The sequence below is a fragment of the Protomyces lactucae-debilis genome (assembly GCF_002105105.1).
Source record: "Protomyces lactucae-debilis strain 12-1054 chromosome Unknown BCR37scaffold_10, whole genome shotgun sequence".
Taxonomy (NCBI): Eukaryota; Fungi; Ascomycota; class Taphrinomycetes; order Taphrinales; family Protomycetaceae; genus Protomyces; species Protomyces lactucae-debilis.
Window position 1 is genome coordinate 24,908 of NW_024468002.1, and position 26,197 is coordinate 51,104.

At 51.5% G+C, this 26,197-nt stretch overlaps 14 protein-coding genes across 14 annotated transcripts; 5 read left to right on the forward strand and 9 right to left on the reverse strand.

Annotated features, from left to right (window-relative positions):
• Positions 1-1,157: 1,157 nt before the first annotated feature.
• On the forward strand, positions 1,158-3,308 carry BCR37DRAFT_379771 (phosphate transporter). Its single transcript, XM_040869337.1, has 2 exons — positions 1,158-1,434; positions 1,476-3,308. Exons 1-2 carry the CDS (start codon positions 1,353-1,355, stop codon positions 3,212-3,214), a joined length of 1,821 nt encoding a protein of 606 aa, XP_040725011.1. The 5' UTR covers positions 1,158-1,352; the 3' UTR covers positions 3,215-3,308.
• Positions 3,309-4,770: 1,462 nt separating this feature from the next.
• Positions 4,771-5,613, forward strand: BCR37DRAFT_379773 (uncharacterized protein). Its single transcript, XM_040869338.1, has 2 exons — positions 4,771-5,270; positions 5,318-5,613. The coding sequence occupies exon 1, from the start codon at positions 4,785-4,787 to the stop codon at positions 5,223-5,225; it is 441 nt and encodes a 146-aa protein (XP_040725012.1). The 5' UTR covers positions 4,771-4,784; the 3' UTR covers positions 5,226-5,270; positions 5,318-5,613.
• A 1,110-nt stretch (positions 5,614-6,723) lies between these two features.
• Positions 6,724-8,408, forward strand: BCR37DRAFT_347837 (major facilitator superfamily domain-containing protein; the record flags this gene model as incomplete). The annotated part of the gene is made up of 2 exons (XM_040867800.1): positions 6,724-6,821; positions 6,863-8,408. 2 exons carry the CDS (start codon positions 6,724-6,726, stop codon positions 8,406-8,408), a joined length of 1,644 nt encoding a protein of 547 aa, XP_040725013.1.
• A 587-nt stretch (positions 8,409-8,995) lies between these two features.
• Positions 8,996-9,278, reverse strand: BCR37DRAFT_338224 (cold-inducible RNA-binding protein; the record flags this gene model as incomplete). The annotated part of the gene is made up of 2 exons (XM_040867293.1): positions 8,996-9,148; positions 9,195-9,278. Coding segments are annotated over 2 exons (237 nt in total), but the record flags the coding sequence as incomplete, so codon positions are not given.
• Positions 9,279-9,546: 268 nt separating this feature from the next.
• BCR37DRAFT_21318 (glycosyl transferase) lies at positions 9,547-11,360 on the reverse strand. Its single transcript, XM_040866428.1, has 3 exons — positions 11,130-11,360; positions 10,926-11,088; positions 9,547-10,888 (listed from the first exon to the last, which is right to left on the reverse strand). Exons 1-3 carry the CDS (start codon positions 11,272-11,274, stop codon positions 9,745-9,747), a joined length of 1,452 nt encoding a protein of 483 aa, XP_040725015.1. The 5' UTR covers positions 11,275-11,360; the 3' UTR covers positions 9,547-9,744.
• Positions 11,361-11,447: 87 nt separating this feature from the next.
• BCR37DRAFT_347710 (peroxisomal membrane protein 4) lies at positions 11,448-12,154 on the reverse strand (the record flags this gene model as incomplete). Its single annotated transcript, XM_040867788.1, has 3 exons — positions 11,448-11,925; positions 11,966-12,035; positions 12,079-12,154. The coding sequence occupies 3 exons, from the start codon at positions 12,152-12,154 to the stop codon at positions 11,448-11,450; spliced, it is 624 nt and encodes a 207-aa protein (XP_040725016.1).
• A 188-nt stretch (positions 12,155-12,342) lies between these two features.
• Positions 12,343-13,626, reverse strand: BCR37DRAFT_358030 (uncharacterized protein). The gene is made up of 2 exons (XM_040868207.1): positions 13,441-13,626; positions 12,343-13,397 (listed from the first exon to the last, which is right to left on the reverse strand). The coding sequence occupies exons 1-2, from the start codon at positions 13,455-13,457 to the stop codon at positions 12,419-12,421; spliced, it is 996 nt and encodes a 331-aa protein (XP_040725017.1). The 5' UTR covers positions 13,458-13,626; the 3' UTR covers positions 12,343-12,418.
• Positions 13,627-13,697: 71 nt separating this feature from the next.
• Positions 13,698-16,918, forward strand: BCR37DRAFT_379783 (Dos2-interacting transcription regulator of RNA-Pol-II-domain-containing protein). Its single transcript, XM_040869339.1, has one exon. It carries the CDS (start codon positions 13,738-13,740, stop codon positions 16,627-16,629), a length of 2,892 nt encoding a protein of 963 aa, XP_040725018.1. The 5' UTR covers positions 13,698-13,737; the 3' UTR covers positions 16,630-16,918.
• On the reverse strand, positions 16,849-17,715 carry BCR37DRAFT_379785 (integral membrane protein DUF106-domain-containing protein). The gene is made up of 2 exons (XM_040869340.1): positions 17,263-17,715; positions 16,849-17,224 (listed from the first exon to the last, which is right to left on the reverse strand). Exons 1-2 carry the CDS (start codon positions 17,693-17,695, stop codon positions 16,878-16,880), a joined length of 780 nt encoding a protein of 259 aa, XP_040725019.1. The 5' UTR covers positions 17,696-17,715; the 3' UTR covers positions 16,849-16,877.
• Positions 17,716-17,798: 83 nt separating this feature from the next.
• BCR37DRAFT_20932 (uncharacterized protein) lies at positions 17,799-19,530 on the reverse strand. Its single transcript, XM_040866412.1, has one exon. The coding sequence runs from the start codon at positions 19,388-19,390 to the stop codon at positions 17,879-17,881; it is 1,512 nt and encodes a 503-aa protein (XP_040725020.1). The 5' UTR covers positions 19,391-19,530; the 3' UTR covers positions 17,799-17,878.
• BCR37DRAFT_20931 (uncharacterized protein) lies at positions 19,531-21,632 on the reverse strand. Its single transcript, XM_040866411.1, has one exon. The coding sequence runs from the start codon at positions 21,354-21,356 to the stop codon at positions 19,671-19,673; it is 1,686 nt and encodes a 561-aa protein (XP_040725021.1). The 5' UTR covers positions 21,357-21,632; the 3' UTR covers positions 19,531-19,670.
• A 276-nt stretch (positions 21,633-21,908) lies between these two features.
• On the reverse strand, positions 21,909-23,069 carry BCR37DRAFT_392942 (uncharacterized protein; the record flags this gene model as incomplete). Its single annotated transcript, XM_040871227.1, has 1 exon — positions 21,909-23,069. The coding sequence occupies one exon, from the start codon at positions 23,067-23,069 to the stop codon at positions 21,909-21,911; it is 1,161 nt and encodes a 386-aa protein (XP_040725022.1).
• A 156-nt stretch (positions 23,070-23,225) lies between these two features.
• Positions 23,226-24,238, forward strand: BCR37DRAFT_20929 (uncharacterized protein). Its single transcript, XM_040866410.1, has one exon. It carries the CDS (start codon positions 23,368-23,370, stop codon positions 24,058-24,060), a length of 693 nt encoding a protein of 230 aa, XP_040725023.1. The 5' UTR covers positions 23,226-23,367; the 3' UTR covers positions 24,061-24,238.
• BCR37DRAFT_22861 (uncharacterized protein) lies at positions 24,239-26,181 on the reverse strand. The gene is made up of 2 exons (XM_040866490.1): positions 25,680-26,181; positions 24,239-25,633 (listed from the first exon to the last, which is right to left on the reverse strand). Exons 1-2 carry the CDS (start codon positions 25,789-25,791, stop codon positions 24,417-24,419), a joined length of 1,329 nt encoding a protein of 442 aa, XP_040725024.1. The 5' UTR covers positions 25,792-26,181; the 3' UTR covers positions 24,239-24,416.
• Positions 26,182-26,197: the final 16 nt, after the last annotated feature.

Consider the following 26,197-nt stretch of genomic DNA (forward strand, 5'->3'; position numbering starts at 1 on the left):
GGCATTGAGGTAGCAAGCACAACTGCCTAGACGAAAATCAAGAATGATCATAAGCCTCTTCTCACGTCCAGTATTACAGAATACCCTGTGCTAGTAGTGTACACCGCATTTGCTGTGAAGAGTCTGAGGACCATCTGGCTTGTCCGTGAGAGATGCCCTGCTTTTCTCGAGCTTGATCTAGTCTAATGACTTTAATTGCTTTGCCATCGTGGACACCGATTGTACATGATGGTCTAATCAAGGACAAAGGAGCCTGAAGGCCTCAAAAGCTGATCTGATTCAGCACAGTCTGACATGCCATACACTGACTGGCCTAAACTCAAGCAGCTGACTCGGTGTCGGTGGGTCCAGAATAGGATCATCCGTTCTGTCTGCAGCTATGATTAGTTAGACTAGCGTACAAGTTGTGGTTCGAGCGATGAGATCCTCGGGTGGAAGCGAACTGGCGCTGCCAGCACAGCAACAAGTGTGAATGCCACTGAATGGCACGAGCCAGGACGATAGGACGAGGGTCGACTTCAAATTTTGACAGCTGATCTTGGATCGACCGAGTGGCAAGGCCCACAGGCTCCAGTTGCAGCCTTCGGCAAGCTCGACTCGCTTAGAGGAGTCGATAAGAAACAGTAACAGAATCAAGCAAGGCTCGCGATTATGGCCCTACCTCCTATTGTCCAGATCTAGATTCTGCGAGTCACATGCACACCGCGGGGAAGAATAGCCCGCTGATCATAAACTACACATGTCCAACTACAGCAGTAGCTAGACGACAGCGTCGACAAGGCGACTCGACAGTCGAAGGATCTTCTGCTTCGAATACAGCAAAGCTCATTCATTTGGTAGCCGGAGCATGTATAGCATTGTGTACCCGAGTGGACTAGCTGGAGAGTCACAAGTTACAAGTAACTCAGTAGCCCGGTGACATGTCATGATTCGAAGGTGTGCGTGCTCGTGGTGCAACGGTCGAATATGACTCGCTGCAGACTTGTGTAAACTTGCTGAGGCGGGACCGAGCGCGAGGCCAGGCAGCGGCCCAGGCTCTGACGCTTTGTGCGAGCGAGCTGTCAAAGATCTGAAGGCGATTGAACTTTTTGGTGTGCACGATGCTGAATCCTGCCTCGTCATTGGCCAGCGCGTCTGACTCGAACACCACACCCTCGACTAGATCTCTGCGGAAGAGCGCGGACGGACCGCTGCAAGTGTACACGCATAGGGATCAGTTACACAGCCTCAACCAAGGCTGTAGAGCATTTACAGGACGAGTATGTAGAGCCGAGCAGCTGATATGTATAAAGCTGCGAGGATGGCCGCAACGGCACTTTGTAGCAACCACCTGTTCAACTTTCCTCGACAAGATGCCGAAACTCACGCAGTACAATTACGTGTTTGCGATCGGAACATTCTTTGCTCTCCTCGATGCCTTCAACAACGGTGCCAGTATGTTTTGCCAACTTGACTTTTCCATGCTGACAAGACAGATGATGTGGCCAACGCCTGGGCTACTAGTGTGTCGTCCCGTTCCATCTCATACCGTCAGGCCATGGTGCTCGGAACTATTTTCGAGATGCTCGGTGCCATTCTAGTAGGTGCCCGTACCGCTGATACCATCAAGAACGGTATTATTCCCAACGCTGCTTTCCGTGGCGATGCCGGTGTTCAGATGCTTGCCTTCACATGTGCCTTGGCTGGTGCGTCCATCTGGGTGATGTGGTGCACACGTCACTCGGCCCACGTTTCCTCCACTTACTCTCTCATTTCTGCCATTGCTGGTGTCGGTGTCGCTACTGTCGGTGTCAACCAGGTCCAATGGGGATGGAACAAGGGCAAGGGTCTCGGTGCCATCTTTGCTGGTCTCGGTATGGCCCCAGCGATTGCCGCTGGTTTCGGTGCTTGCATCTTCATGCTCATCAAGGTCACTGTTCACATGCGCAAGAACCCCGTTCCATGGGCCGTCTGGACTGCTCCATTCTTCTTCCTTGTTGCTGGTACCATCTGCACACTTTCTATTGTCTACAAGGGATCACCAAAGCTCGGCCTCAACAAGAAGCCCCCGACGTACATTGCTGGAGTGACCGTCGGCACTGGTGCAGCTCTTGCTGTTCTCTCTGCCATCTTCTTTGTTCCTTATGTTCACGCCAAGGTCGTCAGGAAGGATGCCAGTGTCAAGTGGTACCACGCTGCCCTCGGACCCCTCCTCTTCAAGCGTCCCATCGTTCAGCCTTCCGAGCAGGCAAATGTCCCCAACTACGCCGTCGTTCAGGATGAAGATGAAAAGTCCCTCTCATCTGCTGACTCTCTCAAGGAGCACGGCGACATTGAAACTGCCGGCAAAGGTGAACCCAACTCTGAGGTCCGCCCCGTCTCCTACTCGCCTCACGCCAACGAGTCTGGTGTTCCCGAGCTCACATACGCCGAGGCTGTCGCTGCTGGTGAGGCCAAGCTCAACGCTCGTCTCTGCCTCAAGCGTGGCCCTCTCGGCTGGGCCATGCGTACTCTCCGCGACAACAAAATCGGTGATGGTGAAATCTACGAAAAGCACAACCTCATCACCCTCGTCAAGCGCATCCCTGCCATGATTGTCTGCGGTGCCCTCTATGGACTTCACTACGATATTCACTCCGCACAGACTGGTGTTCACGGAACGCCTGAAGGCAGGCGTATGGAACGAGTTTACGCTCACGCCAAAAAGTACCCCAACGAGGTCGAGCACACCTACTCCTTCATTCAAATCATCACCGCCTGCACTGCTTCCTTCGCTCACGGCGCTAACGACATCGGCAACTCTGTCGGTCCCTGGGCTGTCATTTATGGTGCTTGGACATCTGGCGATGCCGCAAAGGCGAAAGCACCTGTACCTGTCTGGCAGCTCGCAGTGCTCTCAGCAACAATCTCCCTTGGTCTCATCACTTACGGCTACAAGATCATGATCGTTATGGGCAACAAGCTGACCTATCACAGTCCGTCTCGCGGATCTTCTATGGAGATGGGCGCTGCCGTGACTGTGCTCGTCTTCTCCCAGTTCTCTTTGCCCGTTTCTACGTCGATGTGCATTACTGGAGCGACGGTAGGAGTTGGACTCTGCAATGGAACATACAAAGCGGTGAACTGGCAGCGTGTAGGCTTGCTTGTCTTCTCTTGGATCATGACGATCCCCATTGCCGGTACCATCGCCGGTCTCATCATGGGTATTGTACTCAACGCGCCGCATTTCAAGTAGAATGCTAAAGTATGCGCCGCATTTCAATAGAGTACCAAAGTATATACTGCAGTGTCGCTCGTCTGTAGCTAGTAAATCGTTTCGTCACCTTCTTCATACTCCTATTTGCGATGATGACAACCGGCTGGATGTATATGTACAATGGTAAGAAGCTCAAGTGATGAAAACATGCCGACGTTCCATACTTCTCATATTTTTCGTATGGTCTACATTACTAGCCTTCTACACTGCATTGCATACGTGTAACATGTAAACACTTTTGTCAAGTCTAGATTCTGCAATGTACTGTAGATTTCGGTTTGTATGTGGTTGCCCCTGAAGTTTTCAGATGGTTCAGGCCGATCAGGCCAATATTAGACGCCAGCGCAAAGTCGATCGCCAATGGCATCCTGGTATTTACAGCCAGGAGGTCGTCCATCTCCGTTGATTCCGGATGAGTCAGACGAAGTGACACCGAATTATACGCAATCCCGTTGATGCCAGGTATCAAGAGCAGCGACCAGAACGCTGTGGCAAGCCCCAGAAGACTTCGGAGACTGATTCCACCCGCTTGCAGCGGAGGTGGCAGCCCTTCAGCTCACTGGTTCATACATAGACCTCTTGGATACCGAGTTTTGCCATTTGACCATTGAAAAACTGTTTGCTGAGCAGGCGGTGGCAACGGAGGTGCCCTGTGTCAGACCTATTCGGGGTTCGCATCGCATTACCGTTGAGCCAAAAGTGACTAGTCCCTAGAGGACACCGCTGCAGCTCTTTAAACCCCGAATCCAAGGCCTCATCCAGGAGTCAGTGCTCATCAGGAGACACCTCCTGGACCCAACTTCGAATCCCGCAGAATCTCGAAGCTCATTTATATCTAACACCCTGCCCTTTTCGATCCTTGCTCTCAGCGAATGCTGGTGCCCTTTCAGGGATGGCCATCTTAGGAGAGCGAGGTCGAATTGGTCGCCTTATTGTGCCATTGCATTCAATATGATCAATATGATAGTTGCGCCGATGGTCTCGAAGATTCTCTCTTGTCTCATGGGGCGCTTGGTATGCCTATGTTCAACAGAGCTTCGACGTGCCTGTTCCATGCGAAGAGAGATTTTGGAACACCATCGGCTCAACTGCAACAATAAAATGTAGTCAGCTAGTCACACTGTAGCTACTGCAGTTGTACTTCGGTGATGGCGATAGTTTAGCCATGGACAGCTGCAAATGACTGTGGTAGCAAAGCTGAACATCTGGCACCGCGGGCAAGCATTCGATTCGCCGCAGCTGCCAGCCAAGTGCCTGAAGAAGCCTTATCTCTGCACACGGCAGTCAATCGGGCATCCATGCAAGTCTCCCAAGTCGCGACAGGCAGAAGTCATGGATGTGAAATTGCGCCGGAAATAGCCTTAGCTACCGTTGATATGGCCTTTTCGGGGCACCTAGACGAAACCAAATCGTGCGACATCTACACGCCATCAATGAGCATAACTTCTCAAGAGAAGTAGGAATTTTCAGTATATGGTTGCAGCGGGAGGTCTGGTGTGCGAAGGCTCGCGATGCTCTCGGATGCTGCAATCGGTCAGAGGTTCTCGAGATGGCGAGTCTTCCTAGGCCTTGCCCGCGGCGCCGCGCCGTAACCAACCTTGACGCTACCGCCGCTATTGATTCGAGCACGACACATAACGCTCAGACAATATCTTGCCAGGCTAGGACGAGATTTACACATGTGTATGGTGCTGTTTGTCTGTCCTCTAACCGAGCCCAAGGACCGCTATTTTGGCCGGCTTTTTCCGGGGCCACACCCGCATATACAGTCATAGTACTTGCCTTGAACCTCGCCGACAGAAGTGCCGCAAGAGCGCCTTCCAGAGCACAAAAAAATAATACTTGGAAGGCGGCACATATGGGACGCGCCCTTACATTCAGGTCGCAAATCGTATCCTTGCGATTGAGCGAACGAACACAAGACTACCGGAGTGTAGTTATGAGGAAGTTCAGGGTCTCGGCCAGCCCTAGCTCCCGTCAGAAGGCTTGACATGGCCAGCAGAAAGCTGAAAGTGATATGGACTCTTCCATAGCTCCACGATGATCAGCCTATGGTCTTTTTCTGTGCAGGAGTCGACTTACGAAAGGTTTGCCAATGGATCTATATCGCTTGAGAGCTGGCTGATATCTTGGAGGCCTCTTGCACTTCATGAAGCAGAGGATAGAGTGCTCCTTCTATGCGCGTTCAGAGCTTTCAGGAGCCACCCGCTTCATGAGGCGAATCCATGTTGCGTCTCGTTGATAAGCCCACATGTCGTTGTAACGGAGGAAATGAGCAATGTGCTTACTTGCTTCCTTGTACGAATCCATGGGGTAGAAATCGAAGGATAATCTGGTTTCAGCTATCCATTACTGATAGGGCATACAATGACTGTGACGTGTGAGTCTTTGACAGCTCACAGACCGGATTATATGCTGCGTTGGATGGTCGCCTTGGTACTTCACGCAGACCCGATCGCTCAAGCTTGGTTATGCAGAACCAAGATGATGTTGATACTCGTGCTGCAACGTGGCTCCACGCTCGGCGACTGAGGTGGTATCTCCTGGATTTCAGCTAGCAATCTTTGCGAATACAGCTCGTTCAGAGACGAGCCAGGCTCCCCGTTTGAACAGCTGCTTTCAGAGTCTAGACCTGCAAGAGATGCGACTCCTGAAGCTGTCTCGAATTCTCTTGCGAAAGAAAGCATTGCCGAGCAAAGGAAAAGCGTTTAGCTCAGACGCGACATGCTGATGTGTATATGTACGCCTTGCTCTTGCAGATTAGATTCCGCTGATTGTGCTCATGTAGGCTAGCAGACCAAATGTCAAGGGAGCAGCATATCATATCGAGATGCTGAAATAGATGGGGGTCCTGCATTGATCATGCCCGGGTGGTTTCTTTGATGTCCGCCGCTAGCTGTAGCTTGCATCTTGGTCCAGATAGCTGCAGCTGACCCGCGGTAGTTGTGCTCCATGCAAGGTCACATCAGTGCAAGCGCGTCCAGAGTCTAGACTATAGAAGCAGGGGTGCCACTGGCCACTGTAGCTGTCATGGGCAAGATCTGGCGAGCAGGCTAAAAGAGACGGGCCAGTGAGCAGGAGTAGCCGATGCATGCGACTCTTCACTGAGTCTTCAGTCTATTCTACGGCAATTCTACTCAGTGACCTAGCCGTGTCCAGCTGTCTCGCACCAGCATAGTAGCAGCACTCGGCGGTAGATGATCAGGAGTCCAGCCCGAGTGTGCCCCTGCTGCACATGCTCCCGCGCGCGCCTGCTATTGGCCAACCACGCTCGGCAGGCGACACCCAGAAACAACCCGCCCACCAGCCTGACTTGCTCGAGGTGCACAGGGCCGACAGGTAGGGAGTCATCTAGGGAGCATTTGCCGACCGTATACAATGCAGCACGATGATGTTCCCTTCGCATGGCCCGGCTTCTACTTAAACTCTGCAGCCCCCCTAATCCTTTTCCCATACACACCAACAGACACCTGAAACACCGCCGCCAGATGTCGTCGACACTCCTGCAGAGGCGCCGTGAAGCACTCGCAGCCATTGACTCTGCGCCATTCTCCTGGTACCACGTCCGGGCCATCATTGTTGCTGGGTATGCTCCCACTTTTAAATATACATCACTGACCTCCTTAGAGTCGGCTTCTTCACCGATGCCTATGACATCTTCGCAGTCAACTTTGCCAACATCTTGGTGGGCCTCGCTTACTACTCGAGTGGCAAAGTGCCGTCAAATGCAGACACTGCCATCAAAGTTGCCACATCCGCTGGAACGGTCATTGGCCAACTTGGCTTTGGTGCCCTGGCTGATGTGCTTGGGCGTAAAAAGATGTATGGCATTGAGCTCATGGTCATTATTGTCGCCACCCTTGGACTGGCCCTCACAGCCGGCGGTCGCTCAACAGAAATCGTCGGTGTCTTCATCTTTTGGCGAGTCATTCTGGGTACCGGTGTCGGTGGTGACTACCCACTCTCTGCCATCATCACCTCTGAGTTTGCTACAGTCAAGTGGAGAGGTGCCATGATGGGTGCCGTCTTTGCCAACCAGGGATGGGGCCAGCTCACTTGCGCCATCGTCTCCATTTGTTGCACCATCGGCTTCAAGGACTCATTCCTCTCTGGAGGCACTGTCTGCAATGAGCGTTGTCAAATTGCAGCAGACAAGTCGTGGCGAATCATTTATGGATTCGGCGCTGTTCCTGCCGTCTTTGCCCTCTACTTCCGTCTCACCATCCCAGAGACAATCCGCTACTCGCTCGACGTCGAGGGTGATGATACGGTCGCCGCCAAGGATGCCGTGCAATACGTGTCTGGCAAGATTGGTGCAGCCAAGTTGACTTCTGAGGAGGAAGTGGCTCGTGTGCGCAACAAGAACGACCGCAACCCCACTGCCCCTCCCAAGGCATCCTTCCGTGACTTCATCCGCCACTACAGCCAATGGAAGAATGGCAAAGTCCTTCTCGGCACTGCTGGATCATGGTTCATGCTTGATGTTGCCTTTTACGGTCTTGGTCTCAACACATCCATTGTGTTGAATGCAATTGGCTACTCTGCACCCAAGAACAAATTTGTCTACGATACTTTGTACAACCAGGGCGTCGGCAATATCATTCTTTCATGTGCGGGTCTCATTCCCGGCTACTGGCTCTCTGTGCTCACAATTGACCGATTCGGCCGCAAGACCATTCAGCTCATGGGTTTCATCATTCTCACCGCCCTTTTCATCATCCTTGGCTTTGGCTACAACCACATCAACACCAACGGCAAGTTTGCACTGTACTGCTTGGCCAACCTGTTCTTCAACTTTGGTCCCAACACAACAACTTTCATTGTTCCAGGTGAAGTCTTCCCAACACGCTACCGATCCACCTCACACGGTATCTCTGCTGCGTCTGGCAAGATTGGTGCGATTGTCGCTCAAGTACTCATTGGTCCGTTGCGAACACGTGGTGCAACCAAGGATAATGCATCACCGTGGCTCGACCACGTTCTCCAGATCTTTGCACTCTTCATGTTCATGGGCATTCCCTTGACCTTGTTGATTCCCGAGACTGCACGTAAGACACTCGAGGAGTTGTCGGGTGAGGATGAGTACAACCCAGACTATGTCGATGATCTTGAGAACAGCAAGCGTTCCATTGGATCACATGAAAAGTCTGCGCCTGAGGTCCAGACCCATTAGATCATGTCCGTTTTGATATTCAAAAAGATAGACCTTTATCGCTTGAGCCAGTTTAATCACATTTTTAGAAGCTTGATGTGCTTGGAACTAGATCTTCTATGGCTGCAGTAAAACTAGACGCTTCAAATCTAGTGTACATCTTGTTCCGAGCACCAGGTGTGCAGAGTAAGCCTTTACTCAAAGTCGACCCTACCGTCGGCCCTTTCTTCAGGACCCTTGCTATCACCGATTTGCTGAAACTGCTGGTGTTGCTGTGGATAACCAAACATGCCCTGATGTTGTTGCTGATGTGGCTGTTGCTGCTGCTGCTGTTGCTGCATCTGACTGCGCTGATATTGCTGCATGGCGAGGTATTGCTGCTGTTGCTGGAGCTGATGCGGTTGATAGCCATACATGGCTCCAGCACCAGGATACATGGGTTGCGGGTACACTTGCTGCATCGCCATTGCATCTTGCATATACGGCGCACCAGGCAAGTATCCCATCGCGCCACCCATCTCCATTCCAGGATATCCGCCCAACGAAGAACCACCCAGATGGCCATACAACGCGCCTTCACCATTCATACCCGTCATGGGCGCACGACGCTTCTCACTAGCGAAATCAACGCGCACGACACGACCATCGAGGGATTGTCCATCCGTTGCTTCTTTTGCGCGTTGCGCATCCTCTGCTTCTTGAAAACGAACGAATCCAAAGCCGCGCGATTTACCAGTCATTTTGTCTCGAACGACAATCGCCTGAGGTTTGTTAGCTGACGCATGATGTGGTGGAGTCAAAACGTACCTCGTCGATTGCGCCATACTTGCCAAATTCATCATACAAGACTGCATCGACGGTGCCCCAACTGAGACCGCCCACAAAGAGCTTCAAGGGGTTGATACCAGGCGCGCTCATGCTGTATTAAGAATGATTGAATGTGATCGCGTTTTTCTTGGTGATGCTCTAGTGAGTTCTTGAAGAGAGAACTTGCTCTGTGTCAGGTCCGCAAACACCTTACACGCGGGCGCACTGTAACAAATAGATGGAGCGTTTGACTGTCTTGCGTCGGCTCCCTATCAAGTCTGGCCCGCGCGCGTACTAAATAGAGTAGCAGAGTAGTGGCCCTTTCTTTGACAACAGAAAGTATATTGTAGGCTTGTGTTTGTAGGAGGGGCCTTGGCTATTAGAAGTAGTCGCTTGTCATCCGGTCTTGTGCCTGCTTTTTGCCCCATGACGTATTCGAGATCGGGGCGATTTGAGACTTTTGAGTTTTGGTTTTTGGGTTACAACTCGAACTGCCCACGAATTATTTCTTATTCCTCCGGCAGTGTGGGGAACGCCGAATGACCCGGTCCTAGCTGAGCAAGAGTTGGTAGAGTGTCCAGAGGTAGAACGCAGCAAAGGCACCAAAGCTGACGAGAGCATTGGCAACAGTCCATAGATCAGGCAAATGAGAGACCGCAAAAAATGGCTCTAGTGCATGACACGCGACCATGGCCAGGTACGTTGCATAGTGAAAGGCACGAATTGGCATCGACTCGGTTGACTGACCGAAACCGCAGAGCCAGATCCACAACAAGCTGAGCACAGCATATTGCAAGCCAAGTCCGTCCTTATTGAGCAAAGGCCAGAGCGAAAAGATGGCCACAATATTGATGTAGCCAATCCAGCTCTTGTACAAGTGCGACGAGTAGAGCAGCAACGTTGTGGGTAGCAAGGGCAGCAGCACAGACTTTTCATGCACTTGGAATGAAAAGAGAAAGAAGGCCCAGGCACAGCTGGATGTGGCCAGCAAGAGGACCTTGGGTTGTGGTTTGAGAAAGACTTTAATGCTTGCAGGCAAAACACCGAGAAGGGTGAACAGCAGACTCATCCTTTGAAGCGTCTCTCCCTTAATGTGCGCCTTGAGCTTGTATACAACGTTGATGGCACACCAGAGATTAGCCACCTTGTCTTCAAAGAGTCCTCGTCCAAAGGGGAACATGCGAATGATGACTTGCTGTAAACCAGAGACACCGCCAACCAGCAGGAATGGGCCAAAGAACAGGGCAAATGCCGCGACCGTTGTCATCCCTAGTAACACAAACCGATGAGGTTGTTGATACGTAACGGAGAGCAGGTACGCAAACACGACAGGTGCATAGTACAAGCCCATTTGCTTGAATGCTAAGCACGCCACATAGGCACCTGCGGCGAGATTGACTTTGCCCTGCATCATAAAGTAGAGACTCGCAGTCATCAACCCAAGCATGACTGTATTGTACTGGAAATGACCATGGTCAATAAGCAGGACTGCAGGCTGTAAGAGTACCGTCAGTGTCGTTACCGTACGATGTAGTACCGTGTCCTTGTTCAGGGAAGAAAAGAGCAAAACAGCGGGAATGTAAGTAAGCAGCTCTGAAGCAATCACAGAGTGACGCATAAAGAGCTTGACGCCGTACGTCTCAATACCGCGCGATGTATCCAGGGTGAACCAATCTTCATTGAGCAGAGAGCCTCTATTGTCAGATATGTTCGTGATGCAGTGTGACCCACATCTTCCCGAGTGCATAAGAGTGAAAGGCCGTCAATGGCGGATAGTCCAGGCCCCAATACTGCAAGTCGTAGAAATACCACTCTCTCATGGGCAGATGCTGCGTCAATTCAAGCCAGTGCCTCTGTGCTTCAAAGTCGCCATGCATTGGCGAGACGCCTTGTCCTTCAAGTCAGTCAACCATGCACACAAACATGCAGGCGTACCAGAATAAGAGCCAAAGCTCACTGCAAGTCGCGCCATATAAGCTACCACCAGAATGGCAGGGACAACTAGATGCGCATTGCTTTGCGTTGCCAAGGGAGCGACAATCCGCTCTAGTGGCGTCTTGTGCTTCTCTAGCTGCTTCATCTACTGCATACACCTCAATGTCTCCTGCCTCAGGCTCAACTTGCAACTGAGCGCGTCGTCGCACGTCAAAAGATCGCCCAGAGCCACAGTCACATTACACCAGCTTACATCTATAGACCTGATACCTGCCCTTATGTACCCCCGCTTGATAGATGCACGAAACTGCCCGTCCATTACTGATTATGCCAAAAGAAGTTGCGAGGCTCCGTCCACGAATCGCTTTGAAGGTACAGGTAGTTCATACTGTTGCGCAGGGACGGCTGCAGCTCGTCTGGGTAGTGTCGCCAGAGCCACATGACACTGGCCCAGCACACAGAAGCAAAGACCGGCCATGCCTTTTCCCGAACTTCGTGGCTTGCTAGGCGTGGTCGATTTGGATGCCGTGAGCTGGGCGAATTGGCGAAGGAATTGGCTGCACCGAGGAGAATGCGACTGAAGACATACAGCACCATTTGCTGGTTAATGTTGTTGTTTTCACCAAAGACGACGTAGCCGCCAAGAAGACCTGCTAGGAAAGAATCCATGCTGCGTTCTTTGCCATTGAGTTGACGCAAGACGTACATGGTTGTCTTGTAGATGGTCACATAGACTGCTAGATTCTGCGAATGCTGCTTTGTCGCTTTGAAGATAGCGACGAGGCGTTCTCTGAAACTGACACATTAGCCATCGTCATGAAGAGAGGGTCACACACGTTCCAGTCTTGAATAGAAAAGTCATGACGGCGGCATGCGGCGCCCTGATTTTGGCTCCATAGACGGCACCTATAGTCAGTGAATGGCCAAATATACAAGGAATGCGGCAGACCATTGCGCATGCCCTTGACGATGGCGAGGAGATCATGGTATTTCGGGTCCAGTAGGACTTTATTGAGCGTGTCCATGGCAGACGGACGAATGCAAATGAGAGATGAGCAGTAGAGCAAGCAGAGCGTAAGACTTTAAACAGATGAAAGGACGGCGGCCAGTCACAAGAGCAGGCGCCGGGGCAGGAGGGTTGGTGTGCTGCAGAAATCTTGCTTCGAGTGTGGAGTTCCGGCGCATGTGAAAAGGGAGCAGGCAAGTGCCGACAGCCAAAGGACTGAAGCAGATCTACACCTATCTACCTATGCAATGCAGTCTGTCGCAGTCTATAGGGAGCACAATAGCTAAAGAGACGCCCGCACATCCATCGCCGACTTGGCCGACACACTGCTTTGCGAGACAACTGCCAAATTGTGCTGGTTCTGCGACAGGCGAAGCAAGTTCCTCAGAAGCATCAATATCGTCACCTTGCCAATGCTGGGCACATAGATCGAAGCGTGTTCCTTCACCGTATCCTTGTCAAAGTTCTTTGCTGAGGAAAAGTTGATGGCAATCGCACCATCTTTGAGAGATGCAGAGGGAAACTTGTACGCAGGCGAGGGTACACCGCAGATGACCACATCAGAGAGCTGTGCAGCCTGCTCCACAGTCATCTCGACTTCCTCGAAGCGGTGACGCTCAAGCTTCAGCCTGTCTCGTGTGTACTTGCGAATCCCCGTCACGTCGACTGAATAGACGGTGGCACCATCATTGGCACACAGTGCGGCCAAGGGTCGGCCGACAATCTCGCTGCGATTGACAATGGTAATGGTTTTACCATACAACCTTGAGCCTTCTTCCAGCAAGGGATTGTAGACTGCAAGATGCTCGAGTGCCTTGACAAGCGCAAGCGGAGTAGCGGGCAAAATGGACTTTATCAAGTTGGCTGGTGGGTCAAAGAAGCGCACATTATCATATAGGTTGCGAATAAAGACGGGAGAAAAGCCCTCCACATCCTTGAGTGGGTCGACTTGCTGCTGAACGCGTGTATCCTCCATGACATTATCAAAGACTGGCCAGTAGTTCATGATGCCATTGACCTTTGGATTCTTGTTTGCATCAAGGATGGCCGCTTCCAGCTCCTCGCGCTTGATTTGCTGCAAATCGAATGTGATGCCCAGGCCTGTTGCCGTCTTGGCCGTCCAATCTGCATACTCCTTGGCTGACGGGTCGCTATTGGCAAGAAAGGCGCGCAGGACGGGCGAATAGCCTAGTTTTGCAACGTTGCTCTTGATTTCTTGCTGAAAAGGCTCTGCAATCTTGGCTGCGGAGATGACACGGCAGCTAGACAGTAAGCGACTGCTCTGTAGGTCATGGATGTACTTACATGGAGCGCATTGCCATGGTTTTGCGTGGGATGCGACAGTGTTGACTATGCGCGCAGCTTGGTAAAAGAGAGCTGGCCCTTTATCTTGCGCAGTGCCACGCTGCAACACTGGGGGTCGTTATCAATGTAGCAAGAGAGTGTGCGCTGAAACGCGTGTCAGAGGGGCGACTGGCAGATGGTCCGATGGGCAGGGGCAGCAGTCGAAGGCGCGACAGAGTTTTGATGCAAATTCAAATCTCCGCGCGAGACCTCGACGACGACATCATATCCATACTCAGCTGCAGGCCCGCTGTGCAGATGGCCATGAACATCCAGAGCCTCGTCAGCACATACCTGAGGTCGTCTGCGGGCGACTCGGACCGGCAGGAAGTGGTGCTCGAGCTTGCTCAGGCCATTGCGAATGGTAAACTGCCGTTCCTCGAGGTGGTCACTGCGCTGGGCGAGCACCTGACGCAGACAGATGCCACGATTCGCGCGGGAAGTATGCAGCTGCTTAGTCAATTGCTGGTTGAAATTCCAGGCAGTACACTTTCAGGACAGCACATCACTGTCATGATTCAATTCTTCAACGATAAGCTTGATGACCATGTCTGTCTCGACGCATCACTCGATTCTCTGCTTGCTTTAGCGAAGATGTCTCGCTTCTCCGGTGAAGACGCTCAGACACTATGTTCTGCCTTATTCTCCGCTATAGAGGCATCGCCAAATTTGCCTCAACGCACACGGCATCGATTCTTCCTCATTGTGGATCACCTGGTGGCCACACGCCGGAAAGATATGCGTGCCATGGGACAGCCCTTCCTTGCTGGTATCATCACTCTCATGTCAGGAGAAAAGGATCCGAGGAATCTCATGCTCGCCTTTTCCATCATGCGTGTCCTGCTGCAAGAATTCGACATTGTCAACCACGTCTCCGACTTGTTTGATGTTGTTTATTGCTACTTTCCTATCACATTCAGGCCTCCGCCAGACGACCCGACATCCATCACTACTGATGATCTCAAGCAACGTCTTCGCGACTGTCTCTGCGCAACCCATCAATTCGCACCCTACCTCATACCAGAGCTGCTTGAAAAGTTGAATGCCATTGCGGTCTCTGTCAAACGCGACACGCTCATGACAATCTCAGCATGCTGCCGAAATTACACAGCACGAACACTAGACGCCTACACCGCACAGCTCTGGGCGGCCCTGAAATTTGAAATCACAAGCGCTGAAGATCCTGAACTAGAAAAACTTGCTCTTGCAACCTTGACAGATCTTACAGAGTGTCTCGGTCGTGGTCTTTCTGAAATGCCGAAACAAGGGCCCCTTGCGCGTTGGCTACAGCCCATCATGACGGATGCTATAGATCAGCTTCGTCAGGCTGAACTCAAGTCAGGTAAACCATGCGGCAAAATTCTTCAAGCCGTGGGTGTTGCTTCTCCGCTGGCCCTCGATGTGACTACAAAATCGACTTTGGCAGGCTGGCTAGCATTGTACCAGGAAACCAACGACATCAATCGTAAGGAAAAACTGCTCGACGTGCTGCGCTGCCTCATTGGCGCTGCCCAGCAAGTAGAAGGGTCTTTGAGAAAACCTCTCGGTGGCAAAGAATCGTGTCTTGCATCGCTCAAGGATGATTTATTTGGCGTCTTGACTGGCAGTCTGCTAGGATCGAGTGTTTCAGCCGTTGAGCTACGCATCGCAGCGCTCAAGACGCTTGTCGAGTTCACACAGGTCGATGGGCTATGCAGCGAACAAGAGCGCAGCACAACAATTCAGTATCTTGGTGACGTCCTGCTCGATGGACAGGGCGAATTGGCTGAACAGGCCTTGATTGCTCTGGCCGACTTTGCAGTCGTTCGAGCACCATTGATTCTCGAGCTCACCTTCCCGGCCGTCTTTGCTCGCTTCCCTCTCGATGTAGAGCAAGATGAGAGCAAACCCATCTTGAAGCGGCTACTATACGCTTTGTATGAGCTCGCTGTCGATCGAGCTATTTTCGACACGCTCGTCATTCGACTCTACAGCCGACTGGATGAATGGCTAAGCAAAGATCCCTCCAACCTCGTTGAACTGACGCAGTTGGTTGTGTCAACACTGCACGCCTGCCTCAAGCGCTTTGTTCAACAAGAAAAGGACGTGGCTGTACACTTTGATCGAGTCGTTCCTCATCTCCTTCAGCGTACCGTTGTTCCCCGCGACACATCGCACGCCATGGCCAACCCAAGAGTCTTGCTTGTCACAAGCAGTATCGTCAATCTCATCATACGTGCCTGCACAATCGAAAAGCAGCGTGATATCGCAGCCAATCTCTTCGCCATCTTCATGAACGGTGGGCTCAATGAATATGTACCGCACATTGACACAACCTTCAAACCGCTGGATCCGGAAACGACAGATGTTCATGTACGCAACAGTGTCGCCCTCTTTGTGGCCGGCTATGCGGGATTGCGCCGTGAAATCGAGCTGATCAATGCCTTTAACCTTGATTTTTTGGTGCGTGTCATCAACCTCACAGCGACTTGCAGTAATGACTTTCAACGACTTGCACTCTATCGGCTCACCTGCCTTATTCTCAATAAGACAAGCGCTGAGGAGGATGTTGGTGCTGCCGTTCAACATTTCTTGGCACAAAAAGGATTCACGGGTCCTGCGAATGTGGATATTTTGCTTTGGGTGACCAAGGCGCTCATCCTCAAATCACACAAACAAGCACAGGCTTGTGTTGTCCAGATTATTGACTTGATCGGGCAGGGCAGTCAAGGTCAGCAGGTCGCCGAGAAGTTCAGCGTCCTCATTGGAAACGATGCCTACGTCTCAAAGGAAAATCACCTGCAAGTCAAGAAACTACACAAGCAAAAGTTCTTCGCATTGGCGATGCCACGACTAACGGAGAAGCTCGCACAAAGTGAGCAAGGCAGTCGACATCTCTATCTGATGTGCATGTCGGCCATTCTTGCCAATGTGCCTCGAGAAGTGTTCATGGGAGAGATTGCCACAATCCTGCCGATTCTATTGCAGTGCATCAGTCTTGAGCAAAGTGGTATGAAGCTGGCGGCAATCGAGACGGTAGACCAATTGCTGCCGCAAGCCAAGGATATCGTCGCGCAGCATTTGTCGACACTTATTCCAGGTCTGCTGGAAGTCACGCGTGCGTCGCCAACCAATACACCGGTAAGTCCTTCAGATTCGCTTCCAAGCTAATGATAGTCTGTGCGGGTTGCTAGCCTCAAGCTCTTGGCCTCCTTGATTAAAGAGTTGCGCGTTGATAAACTGCAGCCTTTCAAGGTCAAGACGCTCAAAGCATTGGGCGACGTGCTAGACGACCCAAAGCGTGTCGTTCGCAAGCAAGCCGTCGACACTCGGCATTTGTGGTACATCAATTGATTGTTGCGTATCACAGTAGGCATATCCTGAATAAAGCAACTCATGAATGATGCAAGTCTATGTACTCATAGCTCGTCTGAATATCTAGCCAGTACACGCTCCGCCACATTGTGATTGATCCAAACATGACTTGCCACCTCAAGATTTTCAATTTCAGCACCAAACATTTTGGAAGGATCTTGTCCCGGTCCAAAAGCTTGCATTGCACCAGCGCCTCCCATTTGATTCATGTCGTTGACACTGCCTGCTGCATTGTCATCGCCAAGCAGGAGTGCGTAAATGGATTGCAACCCAAACAGGTTGAGGAAATACCAAGATAAGGACGAGACCCAGGTTACGTCCAAGTCTTGCGTCATGACACCACTTTGAAGCATTTGCTTGAACCGCAGTGTCAGCGGAAAGGGCAACTTGACTGGTTGTTAGCGTTAAATCCGCAATGCAGCAACGTACGTAAAACGAAGCCCGAGAAGAAAAAGTTGATCCAGGCCATAAGACCCATCTGAGGCACCATGTTCGCCATGTTTCCCTTCATCATATTCATCATTCCATCCATCGCCGAAGGGTCGGTCATTGGATTCGCCGCTGGTCTTCCTTTGGCTGAGGGGTCTTTGAGATAGGCGTCCTTGGTGAACGCGTCGATCAAGAAACTTCTACGCGCAGCAAAGGCGTCTGAAGGTAGATGATGACCATTAGCGCGCAATAGCGCGGCTCGAGAAAGGGCGCGCTGTTCCCGCACAGCTTTTGTGTCCAATGGCTTCGGGGTCGACTGCAGCAGGATAGTGACATTGTGCCGGAGCAGGCCGACCAGGATCATGACGAGCAGAATCGGCAGCAAGGCCCAATTCCGCAGGGAGCTATCGAGAAGCAGGACCTGTTCGCTCATGATGGCTGCAGTAGTAGCAGTGGTGCGAAGGTCATGGATGTGGTGTCGCACGCAGGCAGATTCAGATGGCACAGGGAAGCGATCAGGCAAAGCGAAAGACTACGACTAAGACTAAGACTACGACTAAGACTAAGACTAAGACTACGATGCATGATTTATGGCCAGCATAACTACACGCAGCTCTCAAGAAGATCCAGCTTTTCTACCACTGCCAATTGTTTCAATGTTGCTAGCACAGTCTGCCACGAAAGCCTTGGATGAACCAGAGTCTTGGAGCTTGATGAGGCAACGAGATGTGATGCACTTTATCCAGTCTTTCGAATTGGGGTCTCCACAGTACAAAGTCCCATGCGGAGCTGTAGTCATCTTGCTGTCTGGGGCGGCTGCCAAGGCGCAGGAATGCTCAGTTCCAGCGTCGGCCGCGTCTGCAGTGACAGTGGCGGGTTTCGTTTCGGCCGTTGCACCAAAGGGATAGTAAACGAAAGAGTGCCTGGACGAGTTTTGCATGGTCCCCGACGTTGGCACCCACCACTTATTGTCCTCGCATGCTGGCTCGAGCTGGTTGCTGGAGTCATTGGTCACATCGCAATTCGACGAAATGAACCCGTCATATTCACCGAAAACACAGTGCTTGGCGACGCATTGTGGCCATTCGCGGATATCGTACACACACAGCCAGGGTGCTGTGCCGTCGACATCGATATCACTCACTGCCCGGAGACAGAAGAGGGTGAATGGCAAGGCACCGTACTCAGCAGTGATCAAGTCGCCTTGGATATCAAAATCTGCAGGTTTGGGAGGACTAGCAAGATCACCGTCGCCAAAATGGCGGTACTTGATTGACGAGCCACTGTTTCCAAAGCGAGGGGCAAAGGCTTTACCACCCAAGCAGTCCTGGGACCAGTGATTGGCCAGAGTGAAACCACACTTGAACATGAAACGCTTTTCGCCTGGTACAGTGCTACCGGGTGGCTGGTCCAAGACGACAGTATCGATTGAGCAGAACTTTTGGAGGCAGGCAGGGACTTGAGAGGGATTGGAAGTGCAATACAATGTCCCGTGAGCTGCATCTGCACCAGCGCCAGGAGCAGGGCCAAAAGCACAAAACAAGTTGCGAAACGACTCGTCATTCAATTGCGCCTGCGTGATGCGGATGGTCGTGTTTGACGGGATCTTCGTTTGAACACCTTCGCTTGTGTCCATAGCCAGAAAGGGATAGAACGAAATGACCATTCGTGCAGATGCAGCACCCAAGTCTTCTCGTGGAATCGTGAATGGGACATCGCAAAGATCCTTGTCATGGTCGTTGCGGCCATCCACTGGCACACCGCATGTCAACTCATATCTGCCGGCTCTGGGTCGAACGACGCAGTGCTTGTCTGTGCAGTCGGGCCACTGGAGCTGATCCTCAGCGCAAAACCACACCAAGGTCTTATTCCAAGGGGACACTGGTCCTTGCAGACAAAAGAAGCGCGCAGGCAATGAATGAGGGTAGATGAGCACTGTTGGTTCGTTCTTTGAAGCACCATTTTCGTAAGCAAAGTATGTGAAAATCTTGCTTGGCGTTGTTGCTGGATCGCCTGGCTTTGGGCTGAATAGACCTTCCTCGCTACATTTGGGTGGCTCAGTGTAGACTGCTTGAGTCAAGCTCAACGGCAGCGCAAGTAAAGCGAGACTACCAAGGATGCCAATCATGCCACCAGTAGCTTATTGTCTAAGGACAACTTGGCCACGTTGGCACTAAGCTCTTCGCCTTGAAAGATCCTGCGAGGGAGTCTTTATCAGGAGTTCATTGCGAGCCTGAGCAATTTCCCCCTGAACACTTTTTTGACGCGCTATATGCTGAAGGGAGGATGAATGCTCTACACAATAGCCAGTCAAGACGACAACTGCTGTAGCGCAATAGAGCGATCAAATTGAAATGGTTTCTAGCTGAGAACGAGATAAATTTCACTAGACGGTCGGGCCACAGCATCTACTTTGTTGTGTATGCGGGCAAAACGTTATCGCAATTAGGCATGAAGACAGTGCCAAGATTGTCAACTGTACCAATAGTGAATGTGCAAACAGTTTTGAGACAGTCGTCAACGGCGAGAGGCCTCTTTGTGTCCTTGGGCCAGCATGTCAAGGCGCGTCGTGGTGGATTGTCCTCCTTGACAAGCTGGATGGGGCTTTCTTTCAATGCACACTGCATGTTCTGCAAACTCCCATCATTGTTTTTGCCATCGGCGTTGCTGTGGTATCGGTGGAATGGGTTGACGCCATCGCCAACCTCAAAATACTCGAACTGAGTGCGAGGTTGGTAGAGCATGTCGTGGGGAGCTCTGTAAGGACAATCAGATGGCGTGTCGACCACCTTTTTCATGCACCTTGGAACAAAGTTGTTCTGCGTATCCAATGTGATGACACAGTGCGCCACAAAACAGTCAGGCCAGTCACGAGGGTCATAGACGCAGATGGGGCTCTTGGCGTCAGGATTATCCAGAGCGCTCGGATCGTGGCCCTCAACGCAGTAGAGAGGACCAACGAGATGATCGTCCAGGGCACTCAGGTCGCGCCTGATGGAGATGAATGCATTCGATACAACATTTGCTGGAATCTTCTGCAAATCGGTGTAGATGTAGTAATTGAAGTACGGCGACTTGTACTTCGTCTTGTCCAGCAGAGTGTACTTGCCTTTCAGGTCAGGAGCGCAAGTGTCGGCAACAGGATTTCCGTCCGGTAAAAGCTCCTTGTCGTCCGGGTTTGAACCAGGGGGTGGATTCGTGCCCGAGGGTGGATTCGTGCGCGCAAGATTGTCGGCCGAATCGCAATGAAACCTAATCTTGGGCTCTGGCTTGCTGTTCTGGTCTTGCGAATCATACTGCATATTCTGCTCCAACAAGCAGAAGTAGCTGCTGAGCTCAGCTGGGAGGGTGCCACGATCTGCGCAGAAGAGTTCATCTGACACCTTGGGAAGATGACTCGCTTCACTTCCAAACCAGCACGCCAGATTCTTGTACGTGTCCGGCTGATCCGATTCGATAGTTGTTGCTTTAGTGTTTGTAGTGTTTGCATCGAGCGGAAAGTAGTCCACCTGCATGCGCGCTGAGTTGTTGTTGAAAAGCGAGACATCGGGAACGTAGAACTTACGATCCTTATAACCAAACTCTTTGAACCTGTTGTGCTCCGGGATTGGCACGCCCCTCGTGAGCTGATACTGATTGAAAAGCATGAGCAAGACGTTCTGAGACTTGACACAGTCAGGCCATGGAAAGGTGGCTTCTGAAGTGCATACATGCATGGTATCGGATGCACCGTTAGGAAGATTGGGAAGGTTACGAGCAAGGACGCAGGCGAGCACGACCGGCAAGTGGTCATTTCCATTTCCAGGGTTGAGGGTCACCATATTCTCGATACCCTTCTGCGATGTCCAAGGATGATAGCCAAAGTACAGGCGCCTAGTCGTTTCGATTATTTCGCCGGCCATCGATTCATCGACAAGGTAAGTGCAGAGGCCATCTCCCGCTGTAGGGGAGGTGGATCGGGTTTGCCTTTGGCGGCTCTCGTTGTCAAGAGTGCCAGGGACAGGTTGAGCAGGAGCAGCGCCTTCATGAGATGATTGCAGAAGGTGTAGTGACTGGTGAAGGATGGAAGAGAGACGAACATGCCAGCAAGGCATTTATGAGCGAAAAGGACAGAAATGCAGTTTTTCTGGTTGCATGTGCATCAATGTCACCATCTGCTTAGGGTGACAAACGCAAATCAGTGTCTCCTGTCGACTGTTTTGCCGATTAAAGATTCGCAAATGACCTTTGATTTTTAATGCAATCACTGGCATACAATGCATACCAGCAGCCCTGACACATGACCCGGGATGAGCCGTATCATCTTAACGCGCAGGACAAGTCTCTACAGCTTAGACGTCACGTTACTGGCTAGATGGACACGTGGCAACGACAATACCCTCTCCTGAGTGAAGAGTGCGCGAGACATCGGAGATCGCAAATTTGAGCGCTTTCAGGGGCTGAAATGTTACCTGGTGAGCTTTGAGCCTTGAATCTAGACACTTCAGAATTCAGATGCCTTCCAGGAAGCCATGAACTCGAAGGGGTTAATGAGAACAACTCACTCTATGCCTTGGTGGGACTGCTCGGGTGCGGGCACTTGAGCCCTGTATCAACGCTCTGCCTCTGTGAGATTTGAGCGACTCAATAAGCCGTTGTCTAAGCAATCATGAATTGAAGGCCAACTCAACATCACCCTCTGGTGCATAGATGGTGAGACTGGTATGGCTAGGCTCACCACGAAGCACAGGAACAGAGTCATGAGACAGATGAACATCCGCTTGTCGCGCCGAGAAAGATTGCGCCGTGATTGTGATCAAACCAGCAAAGGCTGCCGGATACTGGAGTGACAAGGAAGCCTCTCGAAGGGACTCATGCAAACTGTGCATTGGAAGGTTTTTCGGATTTCGAATGACGAACTTGGTCTTCTCTGCCGTTGTTGTATATGTACTCAGTTTCAGACCTGTAACTGTATTGACCCCTGCCATAGCAACAAATTCGACATCGGCCTGTGCTTGATGAAGGTTGAAATTGACCGTCTCGTACAGCAAGCTGGTACCCACTACAAAGCCATGTTGGACGTCTACTTCAGTGTTGCGTATCCGCGCTTCAGGTAAGTAAAGCAAGTTGTTGGCAGCGTCCCCCAACATCCTGATGTGGATGAGGTCGATTTGTGTAGCCAACTCGACATTAGCAAATGTGATGTGCGTGAGGGCTGCAGTTCTCAGAAGCACAGTCTTCAGCTTGCGTGGGAGATGGATATTGAGTGTGTAGCGAATGCAACCCTTTGTTGCTGTTTCAGGTGTCTGCAGCTCAAATAGACCGGCCTTGGCGCGAGTGTAGACTTGTTGCAAGTCGCTCTTGTACTGACCTTGCAAAAAGACGTCCATATTCACGTACGGCAAGTCGACTTCCTTTTCGGTGAAGAAGGCGATATCGCCGATACCTCGACCCGATGCGCGTATCTCGAGAGAGTTGTCGTGCAGAGTCAAGTTCTCCACCAGAGTGGGACTGATGACTTCATTGGGAAAGACGCAGCCAATATCGCCAAAGGTTGGATGGGCCAATGAGTCGCCTGTTTGTGTAGCAGACCGGCTGCCAAAGAGCAAAGACATGAGCATAAAGAGCGCACCAAGGAAAACAACACCTCCAGCAATGCCCATCAATAGCAAAGCTTGCTTTGAATTCTTCGGAGGGGGGAGTTGGCGTGGATAGTCTTCATCAAGATCATCCTGTAGCAGACGTTCTTGATCTCCTCGGTCGTCGAGGCTGAAGGAAGCTTGCAAGTCCATAGGGATGGCTCCGGCATACGGCGTTCCGCCAAGCATGATGGCTCGTTCTGGTGTCCAGAGACAGCAAGATTAAGCAAATAGCTGTTTGTTCGTGTCCATAAGCGTCTGAAGCTTGAAGAGATGGTTATGTGTCGAGACAGTCGAGGTGTCTGCAGCCTGTTGCACTATTCATGACGAAAGAGGAGCGAGCCGAAATTTGGCAACCGCACAAGAAAACATCACAACGCACAAACTGCTCTTCCAAAGGTGCTGGTCATCTTGTATCTGCTACTAGACAGGGAGCCGGCTTCTCTGTGACTACACTAAGCGTATTCTCTTATTTTACAAAGCTGCCATGGGCGGATCTGCTGCTTCTGATGCAGGCACACAAGTGACTTGGGAAGCATCCGATTATGACGAGGCGAGTGCTGCTGCAGGTCCAGCGGTTGCTATTCCGCCACAACCAATCATCACACCCGTCACACCTCATATCACTCGAACGGTCGATGTCCTCAAGCAAGGTGATTCCTCTTCGCGGAAGAGAACGGGCACAGATGCAGATCTCGAGACAGAGTCACCTGTCACGCCAAAACGACCTGCTCACAACCAACAACTGCCTACACCCGCCAAGACGGGCCATCGCACGCATCATTCAGGAGTTGGTTCAGAGTCTCCATCAAAGACCCATACAAAACCACTTGAGAATAAAGAAGCAGCGGCACTGCTTGCCCTCATAGCGACACTGCAACCACAACTCTCAGAAACATTGACAAACGCATTGACACGCTTCACTGATAAACAATCCCGTTTGTTGAATGCTGCGCATCAGCAACAAGGATCACTACGAAATATCATCGCACAACAACAAGCGACAGTTGCATTACTGCAAACGCGTTGTCAATTGGCAAAGAGTGAAGCAGAAGTCTTTCGATCGAGTGCAGCGGCAATGCGTGTTGAAATGGCCAATATGAAACATGCACGACGGTGTGAGCGTGCAGCGGCGTTGGCGGTTGCAAAATCAAGTGAGTCTTTGCCAACTGGTTTGTAAAAGATAATTTCATAAAGTCAACAGTGAAGGAATGACCTATGAAGACTGGAGATACCATACACAGCCAAGAGAAGCAGAAAGGAAGAAGAATGGGCATATGGTGAAGCAAGCTGAGTCAATGTTGGGAACCTGAAACGGTACACCGCGAGAAAGGAGCAAGTTGTTGAAGCCCGAAAGAACAGCAATGTGAATGAATGCGCCGGGAACGTTGCAGGTCGCAGGAAAAGGCGAAACACAACTCATGGCTTCGCCGAGCCAAAAGAGAAGGAGGAAAAGAACAAAAGTGAAGAGAGCGCGCCATCTAGAGATAACTGGGGGTGAATGCTTGCAAGAAGAAACCTTCTGTTGAATGTTGATCAAAGCGTATCGCTGCTTCGCCGCCATCCAGATGCGCTCCAAATGACACTCACGAGATCCCTTGCGCTCGTCACAACTTCAGCAGCCCGTCCAAGAATGCCAGGCGGCGGGTCATCTTCACGTACACCGTCATAATTGGGTAGAATGGCACTGTCGGTGGAGTTGGACCTGCTTGATCGCGTGGACGGTATCACGGGACTCTTGCCGGACCTCGATGCTGACACGTGTGTTTCATCATCAGACAAGTCGTCTTCATTAAATATACTGGACGGGGTGCCATAGCTTGCCACATGGCCATTCATATTGGCTGCAGGCATCTTGAGCGTCGTGCTCGGAAGTTTTGCAATGTTGATGGGTGGCCGCGGAGCAGAGATGCGCATGACGGGCATATCATCACTCGACTGCGAGTCGTAGTCGTCGTCATCTGGATCAGGTTTGATGATGGAGATGCATTGCTCCACGGATTCGTTGAAGTGAATTCTGCGCTTTGTTGGTAGGTCACCGCCTGTTTCCTTTCTAAAGTGTTGCTTTCTGGCAGAACGCAGAGCCGAATGAGCCGAGTAGGTTCGTGTCGCTACTGGTCTTGAGAGTGAATTTGAGCTGGTTGGTCTTGACTCTGAATCCGTTGTATCCTCCTCTGTATCCTCCTGCCGTAGTATCGCAACGGTATGCGGTAGCGGGTCTACCTTGACGTTATTATGCCGAGCAAGCATCATCTCCGAGTTGGACCGTTTCTTCAAGATAGGCTTCGCTTGCCGTTGTACCGCCTTTTGCGCCGCAAATGGCAACTCAACTTGATCCAATCGCGGTGTCGGCAACCATTCTTCACTGCCCCGACGATGGGGTCGTCCATTCGGCGTCAAGAGTGGATTCGTGACATGGTTGACTTGCGGTGCTGAAGCAAACTGTGTTCCGCGATGCAGCGGTCCATACAGCCAGGTGACATCACAGTCCTTGAGCCAGTTGAGCGTCTCTGGTGAGATGGTCTTGAGGTTATTGCGACTCTTTGCCCATGTCCGCCAAGATGCATTCTCCAACCGCACACCACTTTGCAGGAAGGCTTTTTGCTTTGTCACTTGGCGCCAAGACACCCAGATATCATTCTCTGTCCATTCGTGAGAGAGATAGTCGACGTGCCGGTCCGGGTCGACCTTGATGGCAATGTCGTCTGAGGGCACAAGGATGTTGAGGGAAGGTGACGAGGATCTGGATGATTCTGGCAGGATATTAGCCGAAATACAGTAGAGAGAGATTAGGCCTACCAGGTGACTCTGACTCTGGCTGCACTTGTGTAGGCGAAGGCAGTTCTTCGATATGGCTCGTTTGGTAGTTTGGTAGACAGGTCTCTTCGCGAGCACCCATTGATCCTGACATGGATGTTGTGGCAGGATCTGTTGTTGTAGAAGCAGACACTATGCGCGGAGCTCAGTGAAGCCTGCTATCGATCTTACTCGCTTCGATCCTTCCTTCACGCGGGTATGTTTTGTGAGTCGGCTTGGCACCGAAAAACCCCCCCTTTTCTCTTCGCTTGCTTATTTGCCTCCTGAGGATACAGGAGGACAGATCGCGCGCAGTGGTTCAATGCGGCTCAGGAGCAACGAAGCACGTCGTATATTGTCACCTTGCAGATGGAGATGTTCGCTTTTCCCCGCGTCAGTGATGGGAGTGGCAGACTGCAAAGCGCAAGCTGTTGCGTCGAATGGACAGAGAGAGCTTGCTACTTGATCTGCCAATGCACAGCCGCACACAAGGGAGCGCTGCGCTGGTCAGTGAGTGAAGG